The sequence below is a fragment of the Carettochelys insculpta genome, chromosome 9, assembly GCF_033958435.1.
Source record: "Carettochelys insculpta isolate YL-2023 chromosome 9, ASM3395843v1, whole genome shotgun sequence".
In the NCBI taxonomy this organism is placed as follows: domain Eukaryota; kingdom Metazoa; phylum Chordata; order Testudines; family Carettochelyidae; genus Carettochelys; species Carettochelys insculpta.
The window spans coordinates 55,452,850-55,479,697 of record NC_134145.1 but is presented as its reverse complement, the minus strand read 5'-3'; the positions used below and the strand labels follow the sequence as shown (position 1 = coordinate 55,479,697).

Here is a 26,848-nt window from a genome sequence, read left to right as displayed (position 1 = left end):
CTGTAATACCAGTGCTAAGCATAATTGCAGTCAATGTAGATCTAAGAAATTCAGTGCTCCAATGGAGCATTTTTTCAACACTTGCTGGCAAGGCCAGTGTGATAAGTCAAAATAGTTCCATGAACAACAATCAGAGCAACTGAGACCTATTTGAAGGTAGGGGTGGCTGTTGCACACTTTATTGCATAGTAATTATCACATGGATGTATTTGTATATAATTTTCATGTGGTCTTCACGTTAGAGGATTTATAGCAATCAGTTCTCTCTAGTTCTCATTGTAGCCTACAGTAACTTAGTTTTTAAGTTATGCATCTGCCATTTGGTAACTTCCTCTGCTTGTAAGCATTTTAGGACAGAAACTTATATTAGACTTGCATTAGTTCTCTTTTGACTAAAAAATTGGTTACTGTTAGATATTTGTGGGAATATTCCTGATAGTAAACTTAAGATTAATATTTTGATTTGCTTTGTTAACTTTCTTCGAATAGTGCAGAAAAATACATTTTGAATATACTATGGAATTGTTCAGTATTTACCAGCTCTAAAGGTGACTTGAAGCCTAAAGCAGAATGAGGTCCATCACTGAATACCCAAAACAGTATCAAATTACCAAGAACCGATATTAGAGCTAATAAAATAAAATAGTTAGCAACCTTAGGAAAGGTTTAGCTGTTCTACTGGTGAAGTATAGAAAAAAAACCAAACCATGTATGCCTTCTCTTAATTCAGAGCACCTGTGTGTGGCTTTGTGACTCCAGAGGGTTTGAGCCTAGCTTAGTAAAGTATGAAAATGTCCCTGTTTGGATTGATTTCACAACCACACCAAACAGATGCTGACTTTAAAAAAAAGAAAAAAAATAGAAATGAGGCAATTTGGAAGGTGGTTTATTCTGTCCTCTAAAGACTGATCGCCATTCTCAGACAATAGGACTACTTACTAAGTTTGAAAGGCTTAAGTATGTGAATTTGCAATGGATACTGTTTTAAAACTCAGTAGCTGCTACTCTGCATAGTCTATTTTACTAATAGACTCCCAGGAAGACTAAACAAGGCTGATAAATTAGCCTCGTAAGGCTAAACTCCTACCAAGTAGGAGTGTATTTCCTTACATTCTAGGGCAAAATAAGGTCACAACTTTTCTTAGTATCACTGCAACAGGATGGCTTTTAGCCCTATTGCTTTCATGGATAGGCATCAAAGTTCCACTGTGTGTTCATCTGCACCTTAGCATAAAGCATAAATGGCAACGAGGCTTTAATTCAGTAGTCTCACTTAAGTCTGAAACTATCTCATAATAGCCCCATTTCTACTTCTAAAATTGTGTGTATGTATGTGAGCAATCTTGGGAAAAATTGAGACATTCAAACTAAAAGGTGACTTGTAGAATCTACACATTGGTTTCATTCAAAAATATCTTAAGTGGAAAAGAGCTTTTCAAATCTGTAGTTTTTTATTTCACGTGTATGACAATCTAGATAAATGTTAATTCCATAAATATGCTGCCTTTTGTTCTTGCAGCATGCAGTTGGGATGGGAATATTTGGCTAATTTTGAAACTCATTGATATTACTACTTGAAAGATTTAAGACATTGGTATGTAGATAAAAGATGAGACTTGGCAGGTGTCAAGTGTCCTCCATGGCCACTGACAGGCTGGTTTAATAATATGCATTTTTTTTAAAACCCTTAGAGAGAAGTTAACAGTTGGATGTTGTCAACTAGCACAGCTGGAATATACTATTGCACAGTGCAATGCATCTGTCCACATGGAGGCCAAAAACCAGAGGTGGCTATGATACTACAGTGTTCTCACCTTTCAACTTTACCCTTCTTAAATCTTGTTTTAAAAAAAATAATAAAATGGGAAACTTTTTGGCAGGAGACCAATGAAAATCTAGTCTAGTTTTTCTCAATGCTGTCCTTAATTTAATTTAAACTTGAATTTACTTCCTTATGGGGAAAAAATCTTTCTACTCAGCTAGCAACGTAAAACCATTAGCATCAATTGTTGTTCTGTGTTAAATTTCATCTTCCAAAGTTCAGCACAACCACGGATGTTGCCACTGGGATACATTTAACATATAACATCTGTTTGGCCTACTATTTTAAATTAAAGTGCAAAAATTAAATAGATGGTATTTGTGTATTTTAACATTTCTGGAATGTCAAAATTCTTGTAGGATTTAGTACAGAACGGGCTGTAAGCTTCTATTACAAACAAAAAGCAAGAAAAAAGGTATGATGTGAATGTTCCAACAGGCTTGATATATTCTTCAAAATATGTTTAAGTCTAAGCCAACTAGTGTATTCATTCCACATGCTAACTGGGCTAAAATGTAACTTTTCACTTTTAAAAGCCAGTAACAGTTGAGCTCGGAATTTAATTCTCTGGCTGATCAGGGGAAAAATTTTGATCTGACTAAAAGATGACATGCAATTAGAGGTGTGGTGAAATGAATGACCAATTTAGGAAGATAATTTAAAAGTTCTCCTCTCCTGCCCATCCCCCACTTCAATGCTCAGCTTCACCTTTTCCTGAATGTACTGCTCACAGTGGTACCAACAATTTGTCCTTAAGCTGTCAGACTTGCACCTCTGTGCTACCTCAGAGTTATAAACAGGTACTCACAGATGTAAACTGCCTAAAAATTCTCTCTAAATTAACTGGTTTTATTTAATTGGTTAGTAATTCTATTTGTATTGTCTCTCACAGTAGAAATGGGTGTGGTTTTTTACCCTGAAATCATTTTTAAACAACTCAGGAACACACGTTTTCAGCCTACCTTTATGAAGAACACTTTTTTCTCCATGGCAGGGCTCCTTCAAATGACTTTCTTTTGCTGCTGTTCCAATTGCACACTTTACTGTTGGAATGTCATTATAATCTGATTTTTTTTTTTTTTTAAATTTCTGTATCTGTTTACTATACTTCTGGTCTGCTATGCTGCATTATTTGTTTTTACAACATATCAGACACCTCTAAAATTGTATCATTAATTTCATATTTCTGACTTTGTAAAAATGTTTAATTTTAATAGGGCTGGTCAAAGTAGCAGTTTCTTTATACAGAAATGTGTCCAATGATGACTTGCAGAAAAGAGCAGTAATAAAACTTTTATTCAAGTCCTAGTAAAGTGTGGCAAGCAAATTCTCTATCACACTTGAGTGAAATGTTTCCCTTTCTTCATGTTCTTGTATACATACATAGTGAACTCCTAAATATATCACCAGAAGCCACTATTGTACAGGCTCTGGCTTCCCCAAAAAAAAAAAATGCTAATGGTATTACTGCTGTTTATCCTCAAGCACAGGGGCAGTTTTTCTTCAGGCAGCCATTAAAAGTTGTCAGGAATGGATCATTTTCAAAACGAGTTCCTCAGCATTAACTTCTATGCTCTCCTCTCAGATATTCCATCGTAATTAATTTGGGTGTTCTGTAGTCAGATTGAATATGGCAAGCCCTCTCATTAAATGTAGAGATGGAAAAGGGAGAGTGGCAAAAGCTGGTGGTACTTGCTGTAAAAATTAAGACTTAAACACACACCACTTTTATCTATATGAATTAACTCATTCAAACTTGTTTTTTTAGTTATTTAGGATTTCAAAGTGTTATGCTTTAGACTATTACTCAAAACCACATTAAGTTCAGTGCTCAGTTATTTTCCTGTGAAAATGCATAAAAAGCAAAGTATTAAATGAAACAACAAACTCAAGTCTTGGAGCTCATTGGGGTTATGGTGATCGCTAATTTGGCTGCTGAACCACTGTCTGCCACATCTGTTTTGCTGTCAGTTGTTCCTGTTCATTTGTGTTGTAGGATGATTTAACTTTTTAATAAGTCTGTTAGTGAAATGTGTTTGAACAAAGCCACAACCACAACTTTGACAGTAATCCTGTGGTGCAAGGATTTCCTGAAAGGTACCTTTTAATGTGTTTGCATCAGCAGCAAGCATTAAGTGCGAAGTTTGGCACCAAGAGTTAGATGTGCAGCACTACACATTAGACACCAAGTCATCCCAGCCAACATTTTTACATCTGAATAGAGAAAGTGAACCCAAACAGAACTGAGCACTTAGGGAACAAATTAAGTACAATGTGTATTATAGCACATTTGTCAGCTTGCACTATTAGAAAAATAAATAACCATTGTAAGAAATGTTTTCTTTATCACCCACTGGTATTATTCTAAAAACATGACCACTTTAGGTTTTACAAATGTTAGCTAAAATGTAACAAAACTGCTGTACAGAAAGCACCCTCCCATATTTGACAAAATGTCTGATGCTAAAGTGACTTTATATACGGGGGCGGGGGGTCAGTTGCGTTCATGTTCAGAAACTCCATTCAAAATTTAATGAACATCGGTGTTGCATAAAAAAGTACAATAGTGTAGCAGCGGCAAAAGCTTAGATGCTCATGTACAGTGGTAAAGTGTTTCAGTTCATCTCTGTGAACACCAAGACTTACTCTGCCTCATCCATCACTATCTGCCACTTTTACTTCAACAGGTAAAATATTCAGCTGAGTATATAAAAAAGTTATAAAAAGGCAATCATAAAAGGTTAAGTATTGGCAGGCATGTCAACTTTAATTAAAAAAAGCATTGTATGTGTTAAATAAGGCTTCTTATTACAGACTGTTCCAGTTATTGGGGGAGTGGTGGGGAGAAACCTGAAAAACCAACTGCCTATCACCAAAAATATTCTTCCAGCCCCAAACACACATTCTAAGGAAAAAATGTGCAAATTGGCAAAACAAACATTGGGGGAAGCTCTTGAAATGATATGCCCAATCAGTTCTTAGTTTCTGTTGTAATATTAATGTCCAAAACCTAAACAAAATCCAAAAATACACAAAACACCCTTCATCTTTCAAAAAAATTATATACAGCACATTAATAGTATGCAATATGCAAAAGCTTTGTGTTGCTGTTGGCAACTTCTATACCCCCCCCACCCTACTAACATGTACTTCTACAAAAACACAATTACATCACTAAGCCTGTTAGTTTGCCAGGGGCACTTATAATAGTTAAAATTTGTAAATTTTTGTATATGGGCTCCATTCATTTGATTCTGGGTTGTAGATTTCAACTGTATTCAGGAATTCATTGCCATCAAATCCTCCAACTGCATAAATGGTGTTTGCCACAGCTGCAATACCAGCATTGCTTCTTGGAGTAGTCATGTTTCCCATCATCTTCCATTCATTTTTAGCAGGATCGTACATCTCCACACACCTGACAGCATGAGAACCATCAAAGCCTCCACCAACAAACAGTTTTCCTGTTTAAAAGGGAATGATAATTTATGAAGTAGAAGCTTATGGAATGTAAGCAGAAACTAAGTCAACATGAATGGCGGTGGAAATATAGAAAAATGGATTTGTTTATTCCCAATGCCATGAAACTACTTTTTCCATTAGTGTTTGAATGCTGTTTATCTGAATAATGTATCTAGTAAAATATCATACTTCTATTGCATGAAGATCTCTGCATATCTGATTTTCCTCAACCAAAAACTTCTGAGTACAGTAACAAATCTGCTTTGCAGGTTAGTAGTATACAGAAAGGCCTAGTCACAAAAGGATATCACTTGCAAAAATTTGCTCCTAAAAATCAGTTTAGCTGGCTGAAAGATTACCAGCTTACCATCATGAACCGCCACTCCAGCTCCACGCCTAGCCACATTCATAGATGCAATTAGAGTCCAGGTATCATTCTCTGGATTGTAACGCTCTACACTGTTCAGACAATTCCATGACTCTGCTCCTCCAATTATGTACAAATATCCACTTAACTCACATACAGCAGACTGATGTCTACCTACAAGTCAGAAGAAGTTATGTCACCCTTAAGCAATATACACTTGCAGGTTGATTGCAGCCCCCATTTTATTAGAAATCAAACATGCACATAGGGCAGCAACATTAAACATTTGCTTTAAAAACATTGCAGTGAACTTACGAATGTTAAGTGGAGCACAGCTTGTCCAAGATTTTGTTACAGGATCAAATACATCACAATTTTTCAGTCCCTTCCGGCCATAAGGATCTGAGCCACCAACCACGTACAGCTTACCATTCAGAGCACATACTCCTGTTTGTATATAAATGAAAACGACTTGTTACATAATAAATTAGTTAGGAACTAAAACAGCCAAAGTCATCAAAACAGCCATTACCTGCATTGCAACGACTGGTTCTCAGTTCTGGAACAGAAGTCCAGTCATCTATTTCTGGATCATACATTTCTCCACAACTTAAATCATCAGAATGGCCATTTGATCCCCCTACAACATATAGCTGTCCCTAAGTAGAAGAAAAAAAAATTGTTTCATATGTGAATTAAAAATTCTTTCCAGAGCAGCTCTCTGGTACTAAATTATAACAATTACTCAACTGCTAGCAACCGAAATTGCAAGGACAGTCCACATGTAAAAGAACAATTAAGTTATCAGTTAAATACCACGTAGTTTATTGTGAACCTGCATGTTTAAGGACTAAAAAATCCAGTTTTTCAAGAAACCTGGTTACATTTCTGGGATTGTATCAAGTATGACTAATATCAGCATTTATTACTGAAACAAATTACATTTTCAGAAAAATGTTCTGTCTGCTTTATCAGGGATCTCTACATCTTTAATTTAATAAGGTATTTTTAATCACTGCTCAAAAACCCCCTCAAAGGCTAAAGCTACCAAGGGCACTGCAAATGAAGAAAAATATGAATGTTTGACAACTATTTCAAGAAGCCTCTAGGGTCAGATCTCTCAGCACAGCATGTTCAAACCAATCACAGATTAAGTCCCTGCTATTTAATTATTAGTTTGATGAGAAAGTGTTAGACAATAGTCATTCTTAACTAATTCCCATACTATCAAATAAAATCCCTCCTGGCAAACCTTACAGAATGGAATGCTTCTGAATACTGAGACACTAACTGCCCCACCTAGCAGATGGGGCACGACAACAATATTTTCTGAAACCATGTCCTAGAAATTCTGAATACCTTGAATGGATTTGTGCATATTTTAAATCTAAATCTGTTTGTCCTGCCCTTTGTTTCTCTCAAGGCAATCCAAATAATCTACTAGGGCATTTAGCCATAACATTTTTTCCACCTACTCATTGAATGGCACATACCATTAGAACGGCCATCTGAAATCGGGCTCTTGGTGTTCTCATAGGTGCAATAAAAGTCCACCGATCCTTTCGTGGATCGTAACACTCTACTGTGCGCAGACATTCCTCTCTGTTATAACCCCCTAACAGTAAGCCACAAAAAAAAAAAAAAAAATCACATGGAAGGAATTTAATAAAGCTAGTTCATTGGCTTCATTAAAGTTAATGTAGAATTTACAAACTTTGTTCATAAAACATTTAGTTATGGAAGGTACTGTATATTAGACATGATTCAATCCAAGCAAGTTTTTACTTTAAATTATCTAATGATACTTTTACCTGCAGCTATTAGCTTTCCATTAAGTTCCGCCGTTCCCAACCCAGATCGAGCATACTGCATTGGAGACAAGGGCTTCTCTATAAGCTCATCTGGTTGAATCTCAAAACTCATGCTTTTCAGCAATCGTGGAGTACTAGTTGGTGAGTTCTGAGGGCTGTTACGTCCATGAAGAAAAATGACACAGAACACACCATCCAAAACAGCAAGACACAGGTAGGTATTACCTGAAAAAAAAAAAAATTAAAAAAGTACTCTATATTTAAAATAGGAGTATTTTATATTTTAAGCAGAATCATTTTTAGAGTCTTCCTCAAGGCACAAAATAGCTTCTGTTCATGGTTGCTCAAATAATGCACCTGTCCACCCACCTTCCTCACAGTACATCAAAAATTTTCCATGAGAGATAATATAGTGTTGTGGTTAATGCACGCAGCCTCAATATCTGAGCTTTGATCTCAGCTGAAGAAAGTGAGCAATTTACTTTTTCGATCTAAATTAGTTATCTACCTGTAAAATGGGAACAATGCTTCCCTTTGCCATAGGTGTAATGAAGGAAATTCACTAATGCACACGAGGTGCTCAGAAGCTATGACTACAAGCGAGAAGGAAAACCCTAAACAAAAGAAGCCCAGATACTTACTTGAAGTCTTTTCTGAGGCAACGATTTTCCACTGATGTTTAGGACTCTGTACAGTAGCATTTGGTGAAGAATGGCTTCCAGAGGAACTGCTACTTATCTGCTTGTGATCATTCTCACGTGGTTGCTTTTTCTGAAAAATCAAAAGGCAGCTACAGAACCCTACCCAGAGATCATACTTTTATTCTCTCAACTAATCCACACAATTGGAGAAAATGATTTTTTTCACCTCTGCAGAGCGTCATTTAGTACACTTAAATTTTACATAGAATTGCTTATGTAACTAGAACATCTAAATCGATTTACTCCCACCTCACAACTTATTTCATCTCATGCCACTACTTAAGCCTCTGTCACAGACTCAGCCTTAGAAGTATTATGGCTCTAAGCTTCTTTTTTTAGAAGTCAAGCATGCATTTTCAGTGGATAAAGGATTTTCAGCATCAATTTAAAAAAACTAAAAGTACCCCCCCAAAAACATATTGACAGCCTTAATATACCAGATGTTTCAAACTAAACCCACAATACCCATTTCTGATTTTTTTGAAATAGATCACCTATTCCTCAGATTAGAGGCCCTTTCACAGGACACAGTCAATCTGTGCAACTTGTTGCCTGGAAATGCGCTGATAGTCAAAATAATATCAGGGTTCCAAACACACTTATGTAAGGTAATAGAGGACAGGTTCATCATGGACAGGGAACAAACCCATGCTCCGGATGTTCTTAAACCACTGACTCTCAGATGCTGGGACTGAGTGTCAGGGATGGATCGTTCACTAACTGGCTTGTTCTGTTCATTCCTTCTAAAGTATCAGGGTTAGTGGCCAGTGCCAATGTCTATGTTGCCATAGACGATCAACCCGCTCAGGGTCAATCTTCTGGGGTTTTGTGCATGTGCAAATGACACTTTTCAGGTCAAGGTTGACTCGAACTCCTCAAGAGTGGAGAGGATTAAAGAAGGTTGACAGGAGAAGTGCTCCTGTCAACCTTCCTCCGTAAGGACAGCCCTACCAGTTAACTGCCTATAAATTGATTTTAGCTACGCAACTGATTATCAGCGGTCAACTGCTATGTCTAGTGTAGACATAGCCTAAGACAGGACTGATCTGACCCACTATGGCCATTCTTGTATATTCATCTAAAATAAGTGTCTGTGATTTGGCTTCTAGTTCTCTTTGTGATCTTGTTTAGTTATTTCTCTGATCATCTTTTTTTTTTTTAGGTTAATCCTTTGCACAGAAGGGTTATTTTCTCGAGTCTCATCCCCACTATAATTTCACTTAAATCTGCAAAATAGTTTATGAATAGATACAAAGAAAAGAATTTTCAGATCAAATCACTGAGTATATTTGGAGTAAAAGACAGGTCAAGAGCAAAAGTCCAACATCTACCAGTTAACTATAACATTCTAAAACCTGGTAGCTGAAATTTACCAAAACTTGAACTATATGGTTTTTCATATTACAGAATAGGTAGCCAGATTAGTAAAATACAACTCTCAGTTTAAGATTATCCATCAGCTTTTCCATTAAGAATTTCCCATACTCTGCAGAGCCATACATGTCACAGGGCAAAGTGGTTATCTTCATTTACTTTATTTTTTAACATACCAATTACCCAACAAGTTATAAATTTCTTTAGGAGACCAAACGTTAATTTTTGTATCTCAAGTAAAACTGGTATCTCTCTCCTCTACCTCCCTGCAAACCTCTGATAAAACTATTTGGCTGTGTCTACACGGGCACAAATCTTCAAAATAGCCATATTTCAAATATTACTAATGAGGCGCTAAACTGAACATTCAGTGCCTCATTAGCATTAGGACGCTTCCAGTCGTGGTGCTTCGAAAGCGCCGCTTTTGAAAGTGTGCAGCTCAGTGCGGCTACATGGGCTCCTTTTCGAAAGGACCCCAGACCTTTCGAAATTCCCTTATCCCGATCACCGATTGGAATAAGGGGATTTCGAAAACTGAGGGTCTTTTCGAAAAGGAGCCCCATGGAGCCATGCCAAGCCGCATGCTTTCAAAGCGCCACGGCTGGAAGCGTCCTAATGCGAATGAGGTGCTGAATATTCAATTCAGCACCTCATTAGTAATCTTCGAAATACAGCTATTTCGAAGATTTGTGCCCATGTAGACACAGCTTCAGTTTCAAGCACTGAATTCCACCCAGGGACTTTTTTTAAACAACTTTTTGTATACATTAATATCAATTAAATTTAAGTATTTTTGAAGTTAATTGAAAGCCTCCAAGATTGTTTCTAAACTAAATTATTGCTGATCCTATGGAAGCCAAAGTTGATGTATACAGTTTAAATACATTTGCCATTATTTATGAAAAAATTAAGAAAAAAATTAGTGAAGTTTACTTTGTTCTCTGGCTTCTGAATATGAGAACTGCAAATAAATATTTGACCTACAGTCAAACAAAATTAATCTAATAGATTCATTAAATATCACTGAGGAAAAAAATTTACTAAAAACTCTTCAATTTACAGTTTTATTTTCATTTTTAAAATCCATGCTCTACTTAACTATAAATGTATTTTAAAAATTTACTTAAAAAAAAAAAAAAGCTACCAAAACTAGATTTCTGAATTTATGGCAATGAGAACAGCAGACAGAAACAAAATATAATTGCATTTAAACTCAATGTATGTGAGCAAGAAGCAAGTCAAATTTGGTCATAGCAACTGTCACCTGGGTCCATTAACCCTCTATTCCTTTTAAGTTCTTTTCTTCAGTTAGTTGAACTTGGAGCATGAGGACACAAGCAGGAAAATTCACAAACTTGGCATTTATAAAAATCAAGCAATGGCTGAAGAGAAAACAAGCTTTCCTGTAGAACTTTGCCAACGTGCGTGTTCTGACTTTCTACCTCTCTATTTCATGGTTCTGCTTTCTGCTCAAACTGCTAATTGTGAAAAGTTGTCTTTTTTCAATGATGCAAACAAATAACTAGAATAAAATCACCCAATTCAATTGAACTTATGATTTGTACCTGAATTTAAAACCAGATGAAAGTGTACATTACTGCCCCCCACCTGGTCCTACAATCAAGCACTCTATTACTTCCTTTGGAAGCCCATGCTACACATTTTCATTCCCCCATAACGCCCAAACACAAATTTCACTAGAATTCCTTTAATGCCTGGGCCCTCTTACAGTCTGTATCCTCTTGTTTTTCCACCAATTACATTTTCAGTCATGCCATCCACACAATTCTGTATGAGCTGTGTAAACTAAAACAATTCCACACTTAAAGCTTTAATATTAAAACTATTTTCCTAATATTCCTATTGTAGAATCCCTTGTACTAGCCATCTATTATTAACAAGATGAAAATGAACCACCAAAACATAAGTTGTTTCTGCAAATTATTTTCCAATTTGGGTTGATCACAAAGATACTATTTATTTCCTTTACTACAGGTACACAAGTTTTAAAGTGTGCTATAAATTGCTCTAACCAAATTTTTACCTGATCTAACCTCAGACCTATGCAATTTGTACCTGCACAAACTGAATGTGGTCATCATCACTGCCATACACCTCAGCCTGTCCATCTAGTAGATTTCCATCAAGCAGCTTGTGATCAGCTGAGTAGTACAACGTTTGAACCTGCAAAACAGGAACAGAATACCCATGTGGCTGCTATCTCCATAGCTACTTAATTACAGGCAGATTTGCACAAACTCCAGAAGGTCCTCTCCAGCATAGTTTGTCATGTCATGTCATCTCAATCTAGCAGAATGGCAAAACTAAAAGGAAGCAGACATCATGGTGTTTATCTTCAAGTATCAGCTGAAGGATCCTTGATTTCCCAGCTTGAAAGAAATCTTCATTTTTCACGGACTTCTACTATTTTCCCAATATAGTAACTAATACATATCACAAACAAAATGTACATTATCTTGCAGAATAAATTACACAAATCCAGTCTCATGCAAGCACTTATCATTCCCTGCAAACAAGTTTTCTGAATTGCAAATACAATGGTTTCTGTGGGCCACAAAAAAAAGGAGGTGGGGGGGGGGAACTATGTGAAGCCAAAGACTGGATTCTAAAAAAGGAAATAAGGAATTGAAAGAAGGGAGGAAAAAAAACGTAAGTTTTGGAGAAAATGCTGCCTAGGACTTGTTACCAGAGGCACTGCATTAATCAAGTACATCTGAGTTACAACTGGGAAAGAGCATTTTAAAACTGAACTAGTCCATAGGGAAACATACACGTGGGAATATTTGACAATATAAACATTTACTTCTGCCTATACAAAAAGTATTGAGATTATCTACCTTAATTGTAATAACTGGAAAGATTTTAAAATGATCTACAGATTTTAAAATTTTGTGAACTCTCTTTTCCAAGCAAGTAAAAATGTGGCATTCCACTATGATTTCCATCAAATGTAGATATTTCAAAATTTGCCCATAGTCTAACTGTAGTAGTTGTACTCGCTAATAAACCATTAAACAACACACAAAACATTAAAAATAAGATATCCTGTAAAGGAGTAAGTAAACACCATTAAATCATCATCATCATCATCATCGTTCTCTGCCCACAGCGGATTTTCTTAGCAGAACTGGGGCAGGACTGCTGCTTCTTTACGTGTCAATACACTTGAGGTTTCGTCTTGGTTCTTCAGCCTTGGTATCCTAGTTTTGTTAATAAACCTATGGGGAGATAAATCAATGGGGAGGAACAACCATTAGAAGCTTTTATCTACTTCTGATTAACAAACAAAAGCCTGTGGAAGAAAACATTTCAGAATCTACAGCAAGTTTCAGTGCCATCTCCCTAATTCTAAAGCAGAGTCAAATGCTACTTTAAAGTTAAACAGCACACAGTGAGGGAAAAAAATTAAATTAAAAAAAAAAAAAGCAGACTGAACAGTTCATTCAGCTCACCTGGACACCCCCCCGTTTCTCAGCTTATGGGTACCTACAGTAAAATTTAAATTCTTTAGGGTCATGATTAAAAAAAATAAAAGGTAAAAAAGGGATCATCCTTCATGTCACAAAAGTGTAATTAATAAAAAAATAAAAAAGCTATTTAATCCCATTTGCTTAAAGACTAACCTCTTCCATTAGATCTTCCAGCCTGCTTCCATTTTCCCAGATGCTGCGCTGCACCCAGTTGATTACCTTTGTGTATAATTTGCCATTGCTAGGCAAGCCAACATTGTCTTCAAGCATTACCTCGAGCTTGCATTAAAAAGATAAGAGTGGTTAGTGTCCCGCTTGTGCTACCTCTTGCAACTTATATACTTACAGCATGTCAGTATTTTACTGAAGTTAATTATTCCTAAAGAAATTAAAACGGGGCAGAATTTTCTAGCTCTGCAGACTGAAATTTAGTACACTAAGGGCTTGTCTACACTACCTCACTACTTCAAAGGGAAGATGGGAAGTACGGTGTTGGGAGACTATTAATGAAGTGCTGCGCTGCATATGCACCACTTCATTAAGCTACTTCTCTTCTTTACTCCTCAAAATTTGGAGTAAAGGGGCTTCGAAGTTGCCGGGGGGAGAATTAGCTTAATGAAGTGCTGCATATGCAGCGCAGCACTTCATTAATAATCTCCCAACACCCTACTTCCCTTTGAAGTAGCGAGGTAGTGTAGACAAGCCCTAAATGCCTCTAATATTCCACCAGTGAAGGTCAACTACTGGCTGTATTCCTGCATCCTGACAACAGCAAAGGCTAATTTTGCATAGTCTAATTTTGACTTAGTAATGAAAGTCTTCTAAGGCTAAAAGACAGCAGTATCATGGACAGCCAAGTTTCAGGGCACCAACAAATATAATCTAATCAAGACTTCTAACAGTGTTGTATGCTGTGTTAAATGAACTGAAAACTACTTTGGAAACTCGACATGTGTGAAATTTTTCCACCACTGAAAAAGGAACCAGTAATTTTTTACTGTTACCTTAATATCTTTTGTACCTACTATTTCATCACAAGATAAAAAGAAACAGCATAAAGTTGCTGCTAACCTTCAGCCGGGGAAGCTTGAGAAATTCCTCCTGTTCTGAAATCTGCAATAAATGTTCCTGAATGTAACCGTCAATCTTGTTCAACAAACGTGAGTCTCCCATACAACTTGCAAAGTTCCGGTAAGAGATGCAGCTCTGAACGTCCATCTTGGAAAGCAAATAATCACCACAAACCTTTAAAAAAAAATTGAGTAATATCCCAAATTTAGTGGTATGTCTAAAAGTGTGATATGCTACATTTCTTTTCCATCGTACAGCACATACACTTTTCTACCAGTGTGAAAGATGTTACTTCCTCTGCTGGTACTTAGTTTACAAAGTGTGCAGAAATTTCTCTAAAACAAGCATAATCAACTTAAATGTAATTGCTGTATATGCTATTGTAGTGATAACTTTGGCAGCAATGGCAAGTGCCTTATTATATGAAAGTGTTTCCCACAAGCAAAAGATCAGGGGTTGGCAACTTGTGGCTCTGGAGCCTAATGTGGCTGTAAGGAGTCATTTGCAGCTCTGGACGTTACTCCTCAGCAATCCTCTGCCCTGCCACTGCTGAAACAGTAGAACTAAATTTAATTGGTTTAACCGCCACCAAGGCGATGGGAGGGAGCTGGCCATTAAACTAACTTAATTTAGTTCTATTATTTCAGTGGCAGCAGGGAGCTACAGAGAGCCCCTCACTCGCAAAGTAGCTGGTGTGCATAAAATGGGGGTGGGGGCACGGACAACCTATGGCTATCCTGAAGCGGAGCCAGATGGGTCCTGTAGTTCCTGCATTGTCCTTGCCTTTCATTAGCTGCAACCGGCCTCTTGCACTGCCATAGGGTGGCCAATGAAATGAGGCCCTCAGGACTAGACTTGGAGGAGCAGCAGTGACTAAGGTAGGTTCGTGCGCCATGCTGGATGAGGTAACAAGAGGAGCTAACTAGGGCAGAGTTTGTTCAGGCGGGTTTAGGCCAGGGGCCTCTTTGGGTGGATGGGTTAGTCCCAGGGTCCAGTTTGGGGCTGATGCAGGTTAATCCTGGGGATATGGGGGAGGGTTTGGGACCGAGAGGAATAAAGCCATGTATGACATTTATTAGGGGTTCCGCAAAATTCTTTCAAGTTTAAAAAGGTTCTGTGGCCAAATAAAATTGGGAAACACTAATATAAGAGATACTACAGAAATGGGGAACAATATAGTTACGATACAGATGTTCTGATCAAGTCTTTCAGAAAAAAAAAAAGAGCATTTCAGGCTCTAGTTGTTTGTTAAATAAAGTTTACCCAAGTGCTTATGGCCTCCACGTAGTATTATCTAAGCACTTATCAAAGTACATAGTTTATTTGTAAGTTAACCTATAGCCTCCCCAATGAATGTGTTGTTTAAAGACTACCAGCAACCAGGGATTTCAGAACCTTCACTTATTTCAGTTACAAATTCTTAAGTTCAAGTTCTGCCAGTAAGTTCTCTATGAGCTCAGTGCATTGGGTGGGTTTGCACGAGTGTAACTGGCTGGTGATAAATCAACAGTTCTAGCAATAAAGCACAAATACAGAATCTGTCTCTTATCTTGGCTGTCCAGTGCTAACAAATGCAGAAGCGCTAAGCACTTTTCTGTCCCTAAAGATCACAAAGGAACAGATCTCTTGCCTGTTAAGTAGTCATTTTTAATCTCTTCTATACAGTGTCATCTATATCAAGTGTCCAGTTCACATTAAACATACAGTGTTTTGTCTGCCCCTCAAAGGTTAATAATGTGACTGCTGTAGTAGCTGCAGATACCTGCTTGACTCTCTCCATCTTCAGCTTCTTTGCCGCAGAATAAACGTCTTTTACCAGCTCTTTATCAGCTTTCAACCTATTAAAAAAATTTAGGAGTTAGTACTATTTATTGGAGAATAATATTTATCTCATTATTTCCCAGGAAAGTTATACTCACTGAGCAGTGTAGGCATAATTTAATAAGACTTCAACAGCCTCTGGGTTGAGGTCATCAAATTTAACATGAGAAACTCCATGAGAATCACTATCACTGTTGAAGATTTCAAACAGATAGGGACTGCAGCAAGCTAGGACTGCTCTATGTGCCAACATCTCATGTCCACAAACCTTTGTTTTAAAAACACATGCATGAGAAGACAAAAAAATGAAGAATGAACGTTACAAAAATGCAAACTATTATGCAGCCTTGTTTAAAACATATTAGTTCAAAATATATTATATATTAGAAAAAAGTTACTTTATCAATATACATTTTTTAAAACATTTACACCAGGTGAATTAAACTGCTACATTTTCAGCTATCAACATATGGTCTTCAAACAATGTTCCCACTAATTTTTTCTATCCAGGTGCAGATTTTTTCCATACACGTGGAATAGTTACTTTGGGAACGAAGGCAGGTGAGACTGTGCACCACCAAAAGAAACAAAATCTAGCTGTGGACGCTTTGCTGAGCCAGCAGCACAAGCACACAGCTTACAGAGAATGTTGTTTTTAAACTGCATTTTTCTGAATTTATATACTATCGAAAAATCACATGTGAAAGTTTCAAGATTCACAGAATCAATTTATAAATGGAGATCTTTGCTGTTTGCAAATATTTCACCAAAATGACACTTTACAACTTACTTGAAGCCGAACATCACAGAACTGACCACTTTTACGCAAAGCATTTAATTTGGCAACAGATGACTCTATAAAGTTTTCATCTTCAAACATCAAATATCCATTAGGAATCATTTTATTGTTTTGGCTGTCAAAAGAAAAAAAGGTTAAGTGCCTTTCGATTTATAAAACGCATGTATGGCACTGAAGTTTATAAGCTACTATTTCGTTATTACCAACTGCTCTTCCAAATTATAGAGACACTTTGTACAATGTTCATAAAATGAAGAGCACTGATGTATTTAGAACTAGACTGGACAAATGCTCTGGCAGTGAGCTGGATTAGAGGACAACAGATCTTTTCCATTTCTATGGTTTTGAGATTTGTACTGTATGTTCATCTGAACTAATTTCTACTGGTTCCATGAAATCCATGTCATGTGTGGCTCATTAGGCCTGCACAACATCACCATTTCAGAAGTAAAACAAAGCAAATAAATAAGTGCCATGATTTCAACCTTCTGTTTAAACTACTCTTAAGACTGACTTTGGATATCTATTTCAATGGTACAAAAACATCCTCAGAGCAGTTCATCTTTACTTAATAAAATAAGAATGAAACACCCTAAGCTATTAGCAAAACATATATTTGAAGTATTACAGTCAAGTTAAAAGTCTTTTCTACCTGCTATTTTACCTATTTCTAAATCATACCAGTGATCTTATCTACATAGCACCACATTGCAAACTAGAGGTAACTGAATTAATTGCAGAGTGAACTGCCCTTGGTAGACTCTTCTGACACAAACCAAAAACACTGAAGCACACATTAAGGTAGTCATTCATGCACAGCAGTAGCAGCAGCAGTTACCTTTTTGTCTGAGGCAGCAAGGTTTACACAGGCAGTTAAGAATGCTCTTTAATTCACACACTGTTAGTTTACACTACAGCACCGTGCATAACAGTGGTTAGCAACAGCTGGACCCCGAGGAAGGTTCCTTACCCACCACAACCCACAGGCCTCCCAAAGCAGCTGAGGTACATGGCCCCCAACAACCAGTTGTTTTGAACAGCCTGGGGCTGTGGCAGGCAGGGACCCTGCCTGAGGGTCTAGCTGTACTGCTGGCCAGGAGCTGCCTAGATAAGAGCCTATCAGCCACAGACTGCATCTGGAACCTCACCCCCTCCCACAGCCCAACCCTCTGTACCCCTCCTTCCTATTCACAACTCCCTCCCAGACTGTGCACATGTTCCTAATCCCCTCTCCTGGGCCACAATACTCTTCTGCACCCATACCCGCTTCCAGAACCTGCACCCCAATCCTTTGCAACATGCCGCCAGGGGTGGGGAGTGAGAGGTTGAACATGGGGGTGGGACATGAATGGTTTGGAGTTGCAGGAGGTGGGGGAGGGGACAGCGAGAGGTTAAGCCTGAGGGAAGAGGGGGGTGCAGACTGGAGTTCCAGGAAGAGGGGTGTTTAAGCTGTCCAGGGGAGGAAGGGTGTGTGCTCTGGGGCTGCGTCGGAAGGTGATTAAGTTGAGTGTGGCTAACTGGTTTAAACAACAGCTATATTTTCAGAATAATGTGGATAGTTAGCTATAGCAGTAGCTCTTGTAGTGGCTGCTGCTTCAGAAGGGGTTGGACATCATGGCTATAGGTGAATAACAACTATTTTTAGAAATAGGAAAAGTGTGATGGCAAAAACACCAAAGAAATGACAAGGAAACTTAAAGGCAGAATAGTACTTAAAAAGTGACAACTGATTTGATGAATTTGACAAGATTTCAAATTTAAAAAGGACTGTAGGTTTGCTAAGGAAAATGAGGATGTAACTTCAGAATGCCTACTGAAGGTATTAAGTGAGCATTTTGAACATCCCATACTAAAAAGTTATCCAGACAACTTTTTGGAAAAGAACATAAGATATACTGTTGTACTAAGAAAGGTAAACCATGAAAAAAATCCTGTAAGTCTTTAACATAAATCCAATTAGTTCAGTATTCTTAGAGGAAATTACTATACAAACACTTATTGATGATAAATTTCACTTAATTATAAGCGTCTTCCTTTGTATACGCTTCCATTTATAGTCAAATACTATGTTATGTCTGGTTATGGCAGTAATAGAACAAAAATTTGTTAACTACAATGCTTTATGTTACACATTTAATCAATAGCTTAAATCTACCTGATAAATAGGTTGGTGTAAATTTATAACTGGGAAACTTTAAATAATCCCGTAGTAATGGTGTGATAAAACAGAGGATGTCACTTTTAATGCCTTCTTGTATGAAGACAATTTACTGAAGTGCAGACAGACAGATTGTGTCCTGTGAGCTGTGATGAAGATTCCAAAACTAGCAGGCTTGAAAATGATGTAATCAAGTCCTTAAGAGCTATAGACATGAATTTCTTCTGTGATAATCATGCATCATAATCTGCAATAAACAAAAATTTTTAATTAAATACAAAGCAGTATAATTTCAAAATTTTATTTTTAGATGAAGCAATTAATATTCCCACTCTTTATAATTTAGCCTCATAAATTTTATTCTAAGTATTCACAGACAACATTCTTTGATGTCTAACAATGTAATCTCAGCTGACAAAAAGTAAAGGTTAACTAGGATTGCATCAAAATTCACAAGTCACAGAATTTTAAAAATAGTAAATTTCATTATTTCGGTTATTTGAATCATTTTATGGTGTTGGAACCGTAGTGATCAGGACCCAAAGAGGAGTAGTGGGGAGTGTCATGTTATAAAGGAAGGGGTGTTGCAGTACCGTGACCCTTAATTCTGCGCTGCTACTGGTAGCAGTGCCCTCTTCAGAGTTGGGCAGCTGGAGTGTGGTGGCTGCTGAATGGGAGTCCAGCTCTGGGGCACTGACAGCAGAGCCACTGTCAGCAGCAGTGCATAAATGAGAGTAGCATGGTATGGTATTTTCACCTCTACTTCTGTGCTACTGCTGGTGAGGTGCTCCCTTCAGAGCTGAGTACCTGGCCAACAGTCACTGTTCTCTGGGTGCCCTGCTCTAAGGGCAGCAATACCATGACCACCCTAAAATAACCTTGTGCCCCTCCCTGCAATTTTTCCCCTTTGGGTCAGGACGCTCAATTTAAGAAACACAAAATCTGTATAGCATAGAGTAAGAGAAAAAAAGACTGGAATTCACAGGAAGGAGCCCAGATTACAGTCTGTGGCACGTTTTTCATGGCTCTGAATTTCGTAGGACCCTAGCTGTAGGGTTTACAATCAGAAGGAACCACTAGACCATCTTGTCTTACCCTCCTGAACATCAGAAGCCACGGCTACAACTGAGCACCCATACGCTAACCCCAACACTAAATTATACCAAAATTATACCAAAACACTACAGCCAAAAGAAGAGGCAGCCAAGAATCAGAGAGGGAATGCTGAGTGCCAGCTCAAGATCCTAGGCATTCCCCTTTAACATCCCACCTGCAGCTGTGGCCATCCCCGACCGATGCTTTAGAATAAAGATTTTTAAGAACAACCTCCTACAGTTTGGCGGGGAAGGGAATGGGGGAGAGATGTGGAATCCCTTCCTAATCCTTGTAAGCAGCTGCCTGAACTTGGAGGCATAAGCTTTCAGGAGAACAAAATGTAATTCTGCAAAGTACTCTGATAGCCCACTGTATGTCAGAATAGGAATCAGATATCCTCGTCTGATAGCCCACCACATGCCAGAATGCGATTCCAATATCCTGAAAGCAAGATTAGCCCTTTTCTATTAGTGACAGTCACACAAAAAAAGTGTCCTACATAAAATGCTACAATAATCTCTCTTTTTAACACTTATTAGCCAATCTTGACTAACAGTTACAGAAAAGCATATCAGAGGGGTAGCTATGGTAGTCTGTATCTGCAAAAATCAGGATTCCTGTGGCAAATGAAAGGCAAACAGGTTTACTAGCTACAAGGTTTTGTGGGCAAAAATCCACTTTGTCAGATGCATCTGATGAATAGAGATATAAAATCCCTTTTAACTGATTAAACAATTAAGGGGAGGACCTCTGCATCTGCAGTGTGCCAAGGACCTGGGCTGCTGGAACCTGACTAGAGCCTCTCTGCCCATGGCACTGCCATGGGTGGGGGGTGCTACAGTGCCGTGGGCAGAGACAGAGCCCCTGTCCTTGTACCTTACCTAGACAGGGACTACTCTGCCTGGGCTGGAGCACCCATGCCTGTGGTCGCTCCCGGGCTGGAGCAACCTCTGCCCACAGTGTTTTTGTTAAGACAAGAATATCTATGTTACAAGGAGAACATTCTAAATATTTTAGCTTACCACCCTTTTGTTCTCAAAACAAAGTTAGCAAATCATAAGAACTTCAGAGTGGCCAGCAAGCCTCCTTTAGCCCAATATTTTTGTTCTGACAGGGGCCAGTGCAAGATACTTCAGAGAGAATGAAAAAACAGCGTCAACTATCAAATGATCCATTCCCTGTTATCCATGCCCAGTTTCTGGCAATCAGAGGTCAGGGATAAACAGGGTGTGCAACTGCATCCCTGACCATGTTGATTGATAGCCATTATGGACCCATCCTCCATGAACTTATCTAAATTATTTTTTGAATTAAAACCCTTCTGTCCTTCACAACCCCATGCCATGCAGTGTTGTGTTGAAGAAAAGCTTCCTTATTACTGTTTTAAATTTGATACCTATTAATTTCTTTGGGTGACAACTCACCTTATTACTGATGATTTTTTTATGGATCTCTGTCCTATCCCCCCACCTGTAAGTATATCTTTTCTAAATTGAAGAGTCCCAGTTTTTTTAATCTCTCAAATGGAAACATCTACAGGAAGACTGAGGAAAAATCCTTGCCTGAAATAGTCTGGTTAATGCAAGCTAAATCATACATTCAAATCTAAATTAAAATAAAAACACCCTGTATTTAGCAGAACCCCTGTTACACAACAGATACAAAATTAATCACTGCTTATTTAAACTCTTATCTCTCAACTTCAATCAAGTCTTTGCACTGAAACCCTGAGATACACGCACTTGACTTACATATATCTTGGGTTAATGTGACTTTGAGTGGCGGAGAGCTGCCGCCTGGCTCTGGGCTGCCATGCGCCAGCTCCCCAGCACTCAGAGGACCAGGGAAACTGACCAACTACTGCACTGACTGTTTCCCGGTCCCCAGGAGCAGCGGGGAGCCACGAAATAGGTGGTAGCCTGGCTCTCGGCTCTCTCCACTGACAAGAGCTGGGAAACTGACCAGCGATGTGCTGGTCAGTTTCCTGGCTCCTGCAAGCACAGGGGAACTGAGAGCCAGGCTGCTGCCTGGTTCCTGGCTCCTTCCAACTGGCACAAAATTTGAGTTATGCAAGGTTGCCCAGGAACACAACCTTCTCATAATTCAAGGGTCTACTGGTTTTTGTTTAAGCAGAGAGATACAAAGGGCTTGCCAGAACAATAAATCGCATATTACCCAGTTGTCCTCACATAATCATCATATTAAATAGGAAAATTATTGAAAAATAAAGTCTGGGAGAAAGGATAAAAAGTCAAATGAATGATCAGTTAAGAAAAAGCTCTGAAAACACTGCATTTTTCTTTTTACTGGCTGTAAAGAAACTTCAGAGTAATAAGTGAAATGATACCTCATAACCAAAACCACCCTTTACATTGAAAAGGGATTTACGTGTGACTCACACATTTCATTACAAACTACTCAAAATGTCCCTTTCTGAAAATGACAGAAATGCTGAAGGATAAACTCAACTCTTTATTTAGAACCCTTTAACAATGAAATTGAAACATAACAGGTACAAGAGCAAATATCTAAATGTGCAGGTCCACATTTCTCATGTACACTGTATCCTTCACAAAGGTACATTTTTTGAATTTCCACAACAAAAAAATTAATTTAATATTTGAAATCAGACAAACACTTGACTGTTTTGGTACGGTTTTTACCAGGGTTTAAAATTACATATGTTGGGAATTGAAAAAAATCTGGACAAGATGTTTTAAGAGATTCATAATCTTCAATAATAGAAATACTGTCTGATGTGTCTAGGTCTGTGGTTCAAATGTTGCCCAATTTAACTAGTAGTCTATGTGAAATAAATTTGAGTCTTAATACAGATGCTTCTAAAAAGGAGTTCACTACATAAAAACCACCACCATAAATAACACCAGTTATAGATGTGACACAGAATCAATAGGTGAAGTCTTGTTTCACACTAGACCTTACAGTCAACTGCAGACCCCAGAAAGCTCAGTTTTGTGTGTCTTTACCAGACGCATGAAATCAAACTCCAAGAGATCGACCCAAAAGTGTAGAGATACCCTCAATCTGTCCTGTGGAAAAGTAATGGCATACACCAATGGGGTAATATGAATAAACCTGAACTGCTCCTGCCCATGTGGATTTTTGGGTTTGTTTTTTCCCCTCTAATTTCTGGAATAAAATCTACCAATCTTTGCTACTACTAATTAGAATGTTCCTTGAACACTAAATTCCCTTAATATTGTGGAGAAGGCAAAAGAACATTGTTTTTGTGCCAGCCCCACATATTTGTGTTTGTAGGATTAAGACTTTAAATCTAAAAATTTGATAAAATACTGTTCCAAAATATTTGATCTTATGAACAAATAAAAAGGAACTTAATTAGCTCAGTAACCCTTTTTAGCTGCAGGTGGCTTTCTTGCTTTTCATGTTTTACTTTGCAAGAAATGTAGGTCAATTTATTACTACTTATAATCCACTCATTATTTGGAAACTAGAGCATAAAATCCCAAATCTTCAGGAATAGAGATTCCTTCCTGAGTCAATTTTAAAAACAAACAATCTGTGAGCTAAGGTTATCAATAAATAATATTTCTGTATGGCAGGATTTGTATTTCAGGTGGAGATGCTGTGAATACAGAGCTATTTCCCAAAGAGAGAAAGATCCTGGACTGGTCATGAAGGACAGCACTGTCTTCAACAAAACCTAACAGCAAGGTGAGATAACTACATTATTTTTAGCTGTAGTACCAAGTAATGGAGTTCATCAATTTGTTTAAAATCAATCTTCCCTGCCACCCCATGACTAAAAAGAAGGCTTTTGCTATGAGCAAAAGTTTACAGGGAGAGAAATTTTAATAAGATAAAAACCCTCACATGTATTTCACTGGGGGAAATACTTTTGGGAAAGAGGGGGCTTCTGGGAGGAGGGTTTCCTTCTTGAAGATCTGCAAGGGCTGTGCATCTGCACATGTACTCTGGAGTCCAGAAGAGCTCTTTCAGACTTTGAACCATGTGCCAATATGCTAATGAGGCATGGAAATTTGCATCCATGCCTCATTAGCATCTTCCAGATAGCTCATTACCATGCCTCCTCCGGAAGAAGCGGCACGTGTAGACACAGCCTATGAATGCAGACTTGAACAGGTGTACAAGCATTTGATTTAACAAAAGAAAAGACCCTTATGTTGCTGCTCCTTATCCCCCAGATCCACAATACCTGATAGAGTAAGAGTTGTATGTTATCTATAACATATTAGATTAAAATGTCTCAAACAGCTGTTTAATAATTTTAAATTTAGTTTCACCTTTTCTTTCCTAAAATTATTCCAGTTTTTCTCCTTTCCCAGATTAGATTATATCCTCCTTTCTGAACTGCTTACAGCATGCTTCCTTTTTTCCCTCTTTTCATCCACTACGCTATATATGTCACTTACACCTCGTATATTTTATGCCTCTTCTACCTCTTACAAAATAATTGTCAGAATCTTCACTTTTTTCTTTTTTTCCCCCCCAACAGTCACTTTCCCTGGAATACCATATACCTGCTCCATAATTCATACTCACTCCTTTCTATCATAGGTAGGTAAAACTTTTCAGGGTGCTAATGAGGTGAGGATTGGCCAGCTAAAAAGCCAAGCCACACCTGCTTCACAAGCTGTTGGGAAAAGCAGTGGAATTGGTCTTATGTGAAGTTCATTGTTTCAGTAATTTTCCATGGAGGATGCATATAGTGTTTCAAAATCTAAACTTAAAACAGTTTTTAACATGTCAGCTGAAGAAGTTGATCTTACCCATGAAAGCTCATGACCTAATAAATGTGTTAGATTCTAAAGGTGCTACATGACTACTTGTTATTTATAATCACCACAATACACTTGGTGGCTTCATCTTTTGTAACTCCCAGCTAGCAAATATCCGACATCTGAAGCTCACCCACCACCCCCAGCTCCAGCAAAGAATTGTTTTCTCACACCTCCTGGCTAGTGTCCCCACAAACCTACCATTCCACAGCCTCCATTCTGGGTCCTCCATCCTAGTGAACAACTACAGTGCTAACCTCAGCCATCACTCCTCAGGAGTTCCACAGAGCATCAAATTACAACAGTTCTAAGTTTGTATTGCTCCTAATGGAAATGGCAAGCAGCAGTGAAACTGACAATTTTTCAGTCTGCGCTTTTCTGCACCTTGGGAAAAGTATGAAAGGGCAATTGAGACACTGGAACTCTGCAGACAATAGGTGAATGTTGCAGTTTTTTTTCCTCCCTAAAATTGCATTGTATTGCCAATAATGAGGTACCTCTACTGATAGTAGCAACAGCAGAAAGCACAAAAGGCATACCTATCACTGTTATTTTATCTGTCATCTATCACTTCTCAGAGCATGTACAAACAAGCAGCTGTAAGATGCACTAACATAATGCCTACACCAGCTGAGCAACCCCTTATATGAAGTCAAAGATTCAAACCCCACCATTATCCTTATGATTAAAAAGCCAAAATATGGAGTGTGTGTGTTTAGTGCTGAGTTACAAAATACTTGACCCTGAAGGACAAGTATGTGCAGGAAGTAGAGAATAAAGTTTTCCTTTGCTTTGCCAGTAACAGAATCTTCAGTGCCTTATGAACCCCTCTTGCCACACCAAGCTCCAGTAAGTCACTTCCCACCCAGCTGAGACATACTGGTTCACATTAGCCCCCTCACCATTGTCCCACCAGAACTGGTCTCTTGAGAAATGTCAAAGCCACACACCAAGTTTAGATAAGTTTTCATTATCATCAGTTTTAATTATGATTTTTCATTATATCATTGCAAGCTTAGATTTTGCATTTGAAAAAAAATAAAGACCTGAAAGATCGATAGTACTGGAGGAAAAGTTTTGACTTCTCTCATCAAGCCCCGCAGAAAGAGAAAGAAGCATAGGAGAGAGGCAGGAGGGCACTGCATTTAAAAACTGACTTTTTAATAGTGGAGTCCCTTGTCTGAAACCAGAAGATAGCTCGTTTCCTTGCTTAATATACATTACGTATCCGGTTCAATGCCCACTCTCTACGGAACAGACGCCGTTCAGTCCCATGGGCTTGGCAACAGCCAACGTGGAGACGGTCGGGAACAAAGAAACGCCGAGGGAGGGAGGAAGGAAGGGGAGATTTTCCACAACCCTCCGCCACACTGCAGAGAGGGCGCGCAGGAAAGGTTGCGACATGACGTTCCTTACACCCCCCCAACTACAACGTGGCTCTGGGCGCCTCGTCTCCGTCAATGAAAACGGGTCCGACGATGGCGAAGAAGAGGCGACGCCCGGCTTCCTGGTCACCATCCTCCTTTCCCTGTCCGCCCCGGCGGTGCCTCGCTTACCCCGAACGCCACAACTACGGCAAGGAGCGGAGAGACCAGAAGGCGGCGGCGCGGATGGCTCGAGGCGGCGACATCGGCCACTAGCGCGCGCGCCACGCTCCGCCTCAGGTGAAGAAGGGCGCCAGAGTGCCGCACCTTCCGGCAACTGGGGGCGGGGCTGGGCAGCCCGCGCCAAGACACGCGGATCTCCGACATGGCGCCGCGGGCGTTCCGGCCATCAGAAACGCAGAGCCCGATGTCGCCTGCGACAAAGATACCGCCGACCAGCCTCCTAACCCTCCCGCCCGCCCCTCGGGGTTTCTCCCTCGCCCCCGCTCTCGTCTCATCCCCACCCCCGGGCCCGCAGCCCGGTACCTGGTGTCTTTCAGCGAAGACGACACCGCTCATATTGGGTGCTTCCAGGCTGGGGACGAAGTCTGTCGGGAGACGCAGACCCAGGCCAGCAGAGAAGCGGCTCAGATCCGAGTGAGCGCGCGCGCACAGCCAGGAAGAGCGCTCAACCGTCGCCAGTCCCGGAGCTCCGACCCTGCGACTGTCCC

General features: G+C 39.0%; 2 protein-coding genes across 3 annotated transcripts in view; one reads left to right on the top strand and one right to left on the bottom strand.

Annotated features, from left to right (window-relative positions):
• The window catches only part of SWT1 (SWT1 RNA endoribonuclease homolog), a 75,153-nt gene extending 70,194 nt beyond the window's left edge, over positions 1–4,959 (top strand). The window contains exon 20 of one of the 2 annotated variants that reach the window (XR_012646523.1): positions 1,692–1,757. Coding sequence is in view for 1 of the 2 variants with exons in the window: in XM_075002242.1 (XP_074858343.1) it covers positions 1,692–1,797 (106 nt within the window). In the remaining variant the exon portion in view is untranslated. Of the gene's footprint in view, positions 1–1,691 lie in introns of both variants that reach the window. The other variant, XM_075002242.1, reaches the window with a different exon arrangement.
• IVNS1ABP (influenza virus NS1A binding protein) lies at positions 4,569–26,848 on the bottom strand. Its single transcript, XM_075002243.1, has 15 exons — positions 26,664–26,848; positions 18,875–19,124; positions 16,711–16,834; positions 16,019–16,188; positions 15,862–15,937; positions 14,100–14,273; positions 13,182–13,307; positions 11,614–11,721; positions 8,104–8,233; positions 7,463–7,687; positions 7,145–7,266; positions 6,184–6,310; positions 5,967–6,098; positions 5,652–5,825; positions 4,569–5,286 (listed from the first exon to the last, which is right to left on the bottom strand). Exons 3-15 carry the CDS (start codon positions 16,819–16,821, stop codon positions 5,033–5,035), a joined length of 1,929 nt encoding a protein of 642 aa, XP_074858344.1. The 5' UTR covers positions 16,822–16,834; positions 18,875–19,124; positions 26,664–26,848; the 3' UTR covers positions 4,569–5,032.

Excerpts from the sequence above, each read along its gene's own strand:
- IVNS1ABP (XM_075002243.1), bottom strand. The coding sequence starts at position 16,821 with ATGATTCCTAATGGATATTTGATGTTTGAAGATGAAAACTTTATAGAG. Across the intron at positions 11,722-13,181 it reads TGGAAGATCTAATGGAAGAG|GTTCAAACGTTGTACTACTC; the intron begins GTTAGTCTTTAA and ends CCTGTTTTGCAG. Across the intron at positions 7,688-8,103 it reads TGCCTCAGAAAAGACTTCAA|GTAATACCTACCTGTGTCTT; the intron begins GTAAGTATCTGG and ends TTTTTTTTTCAG.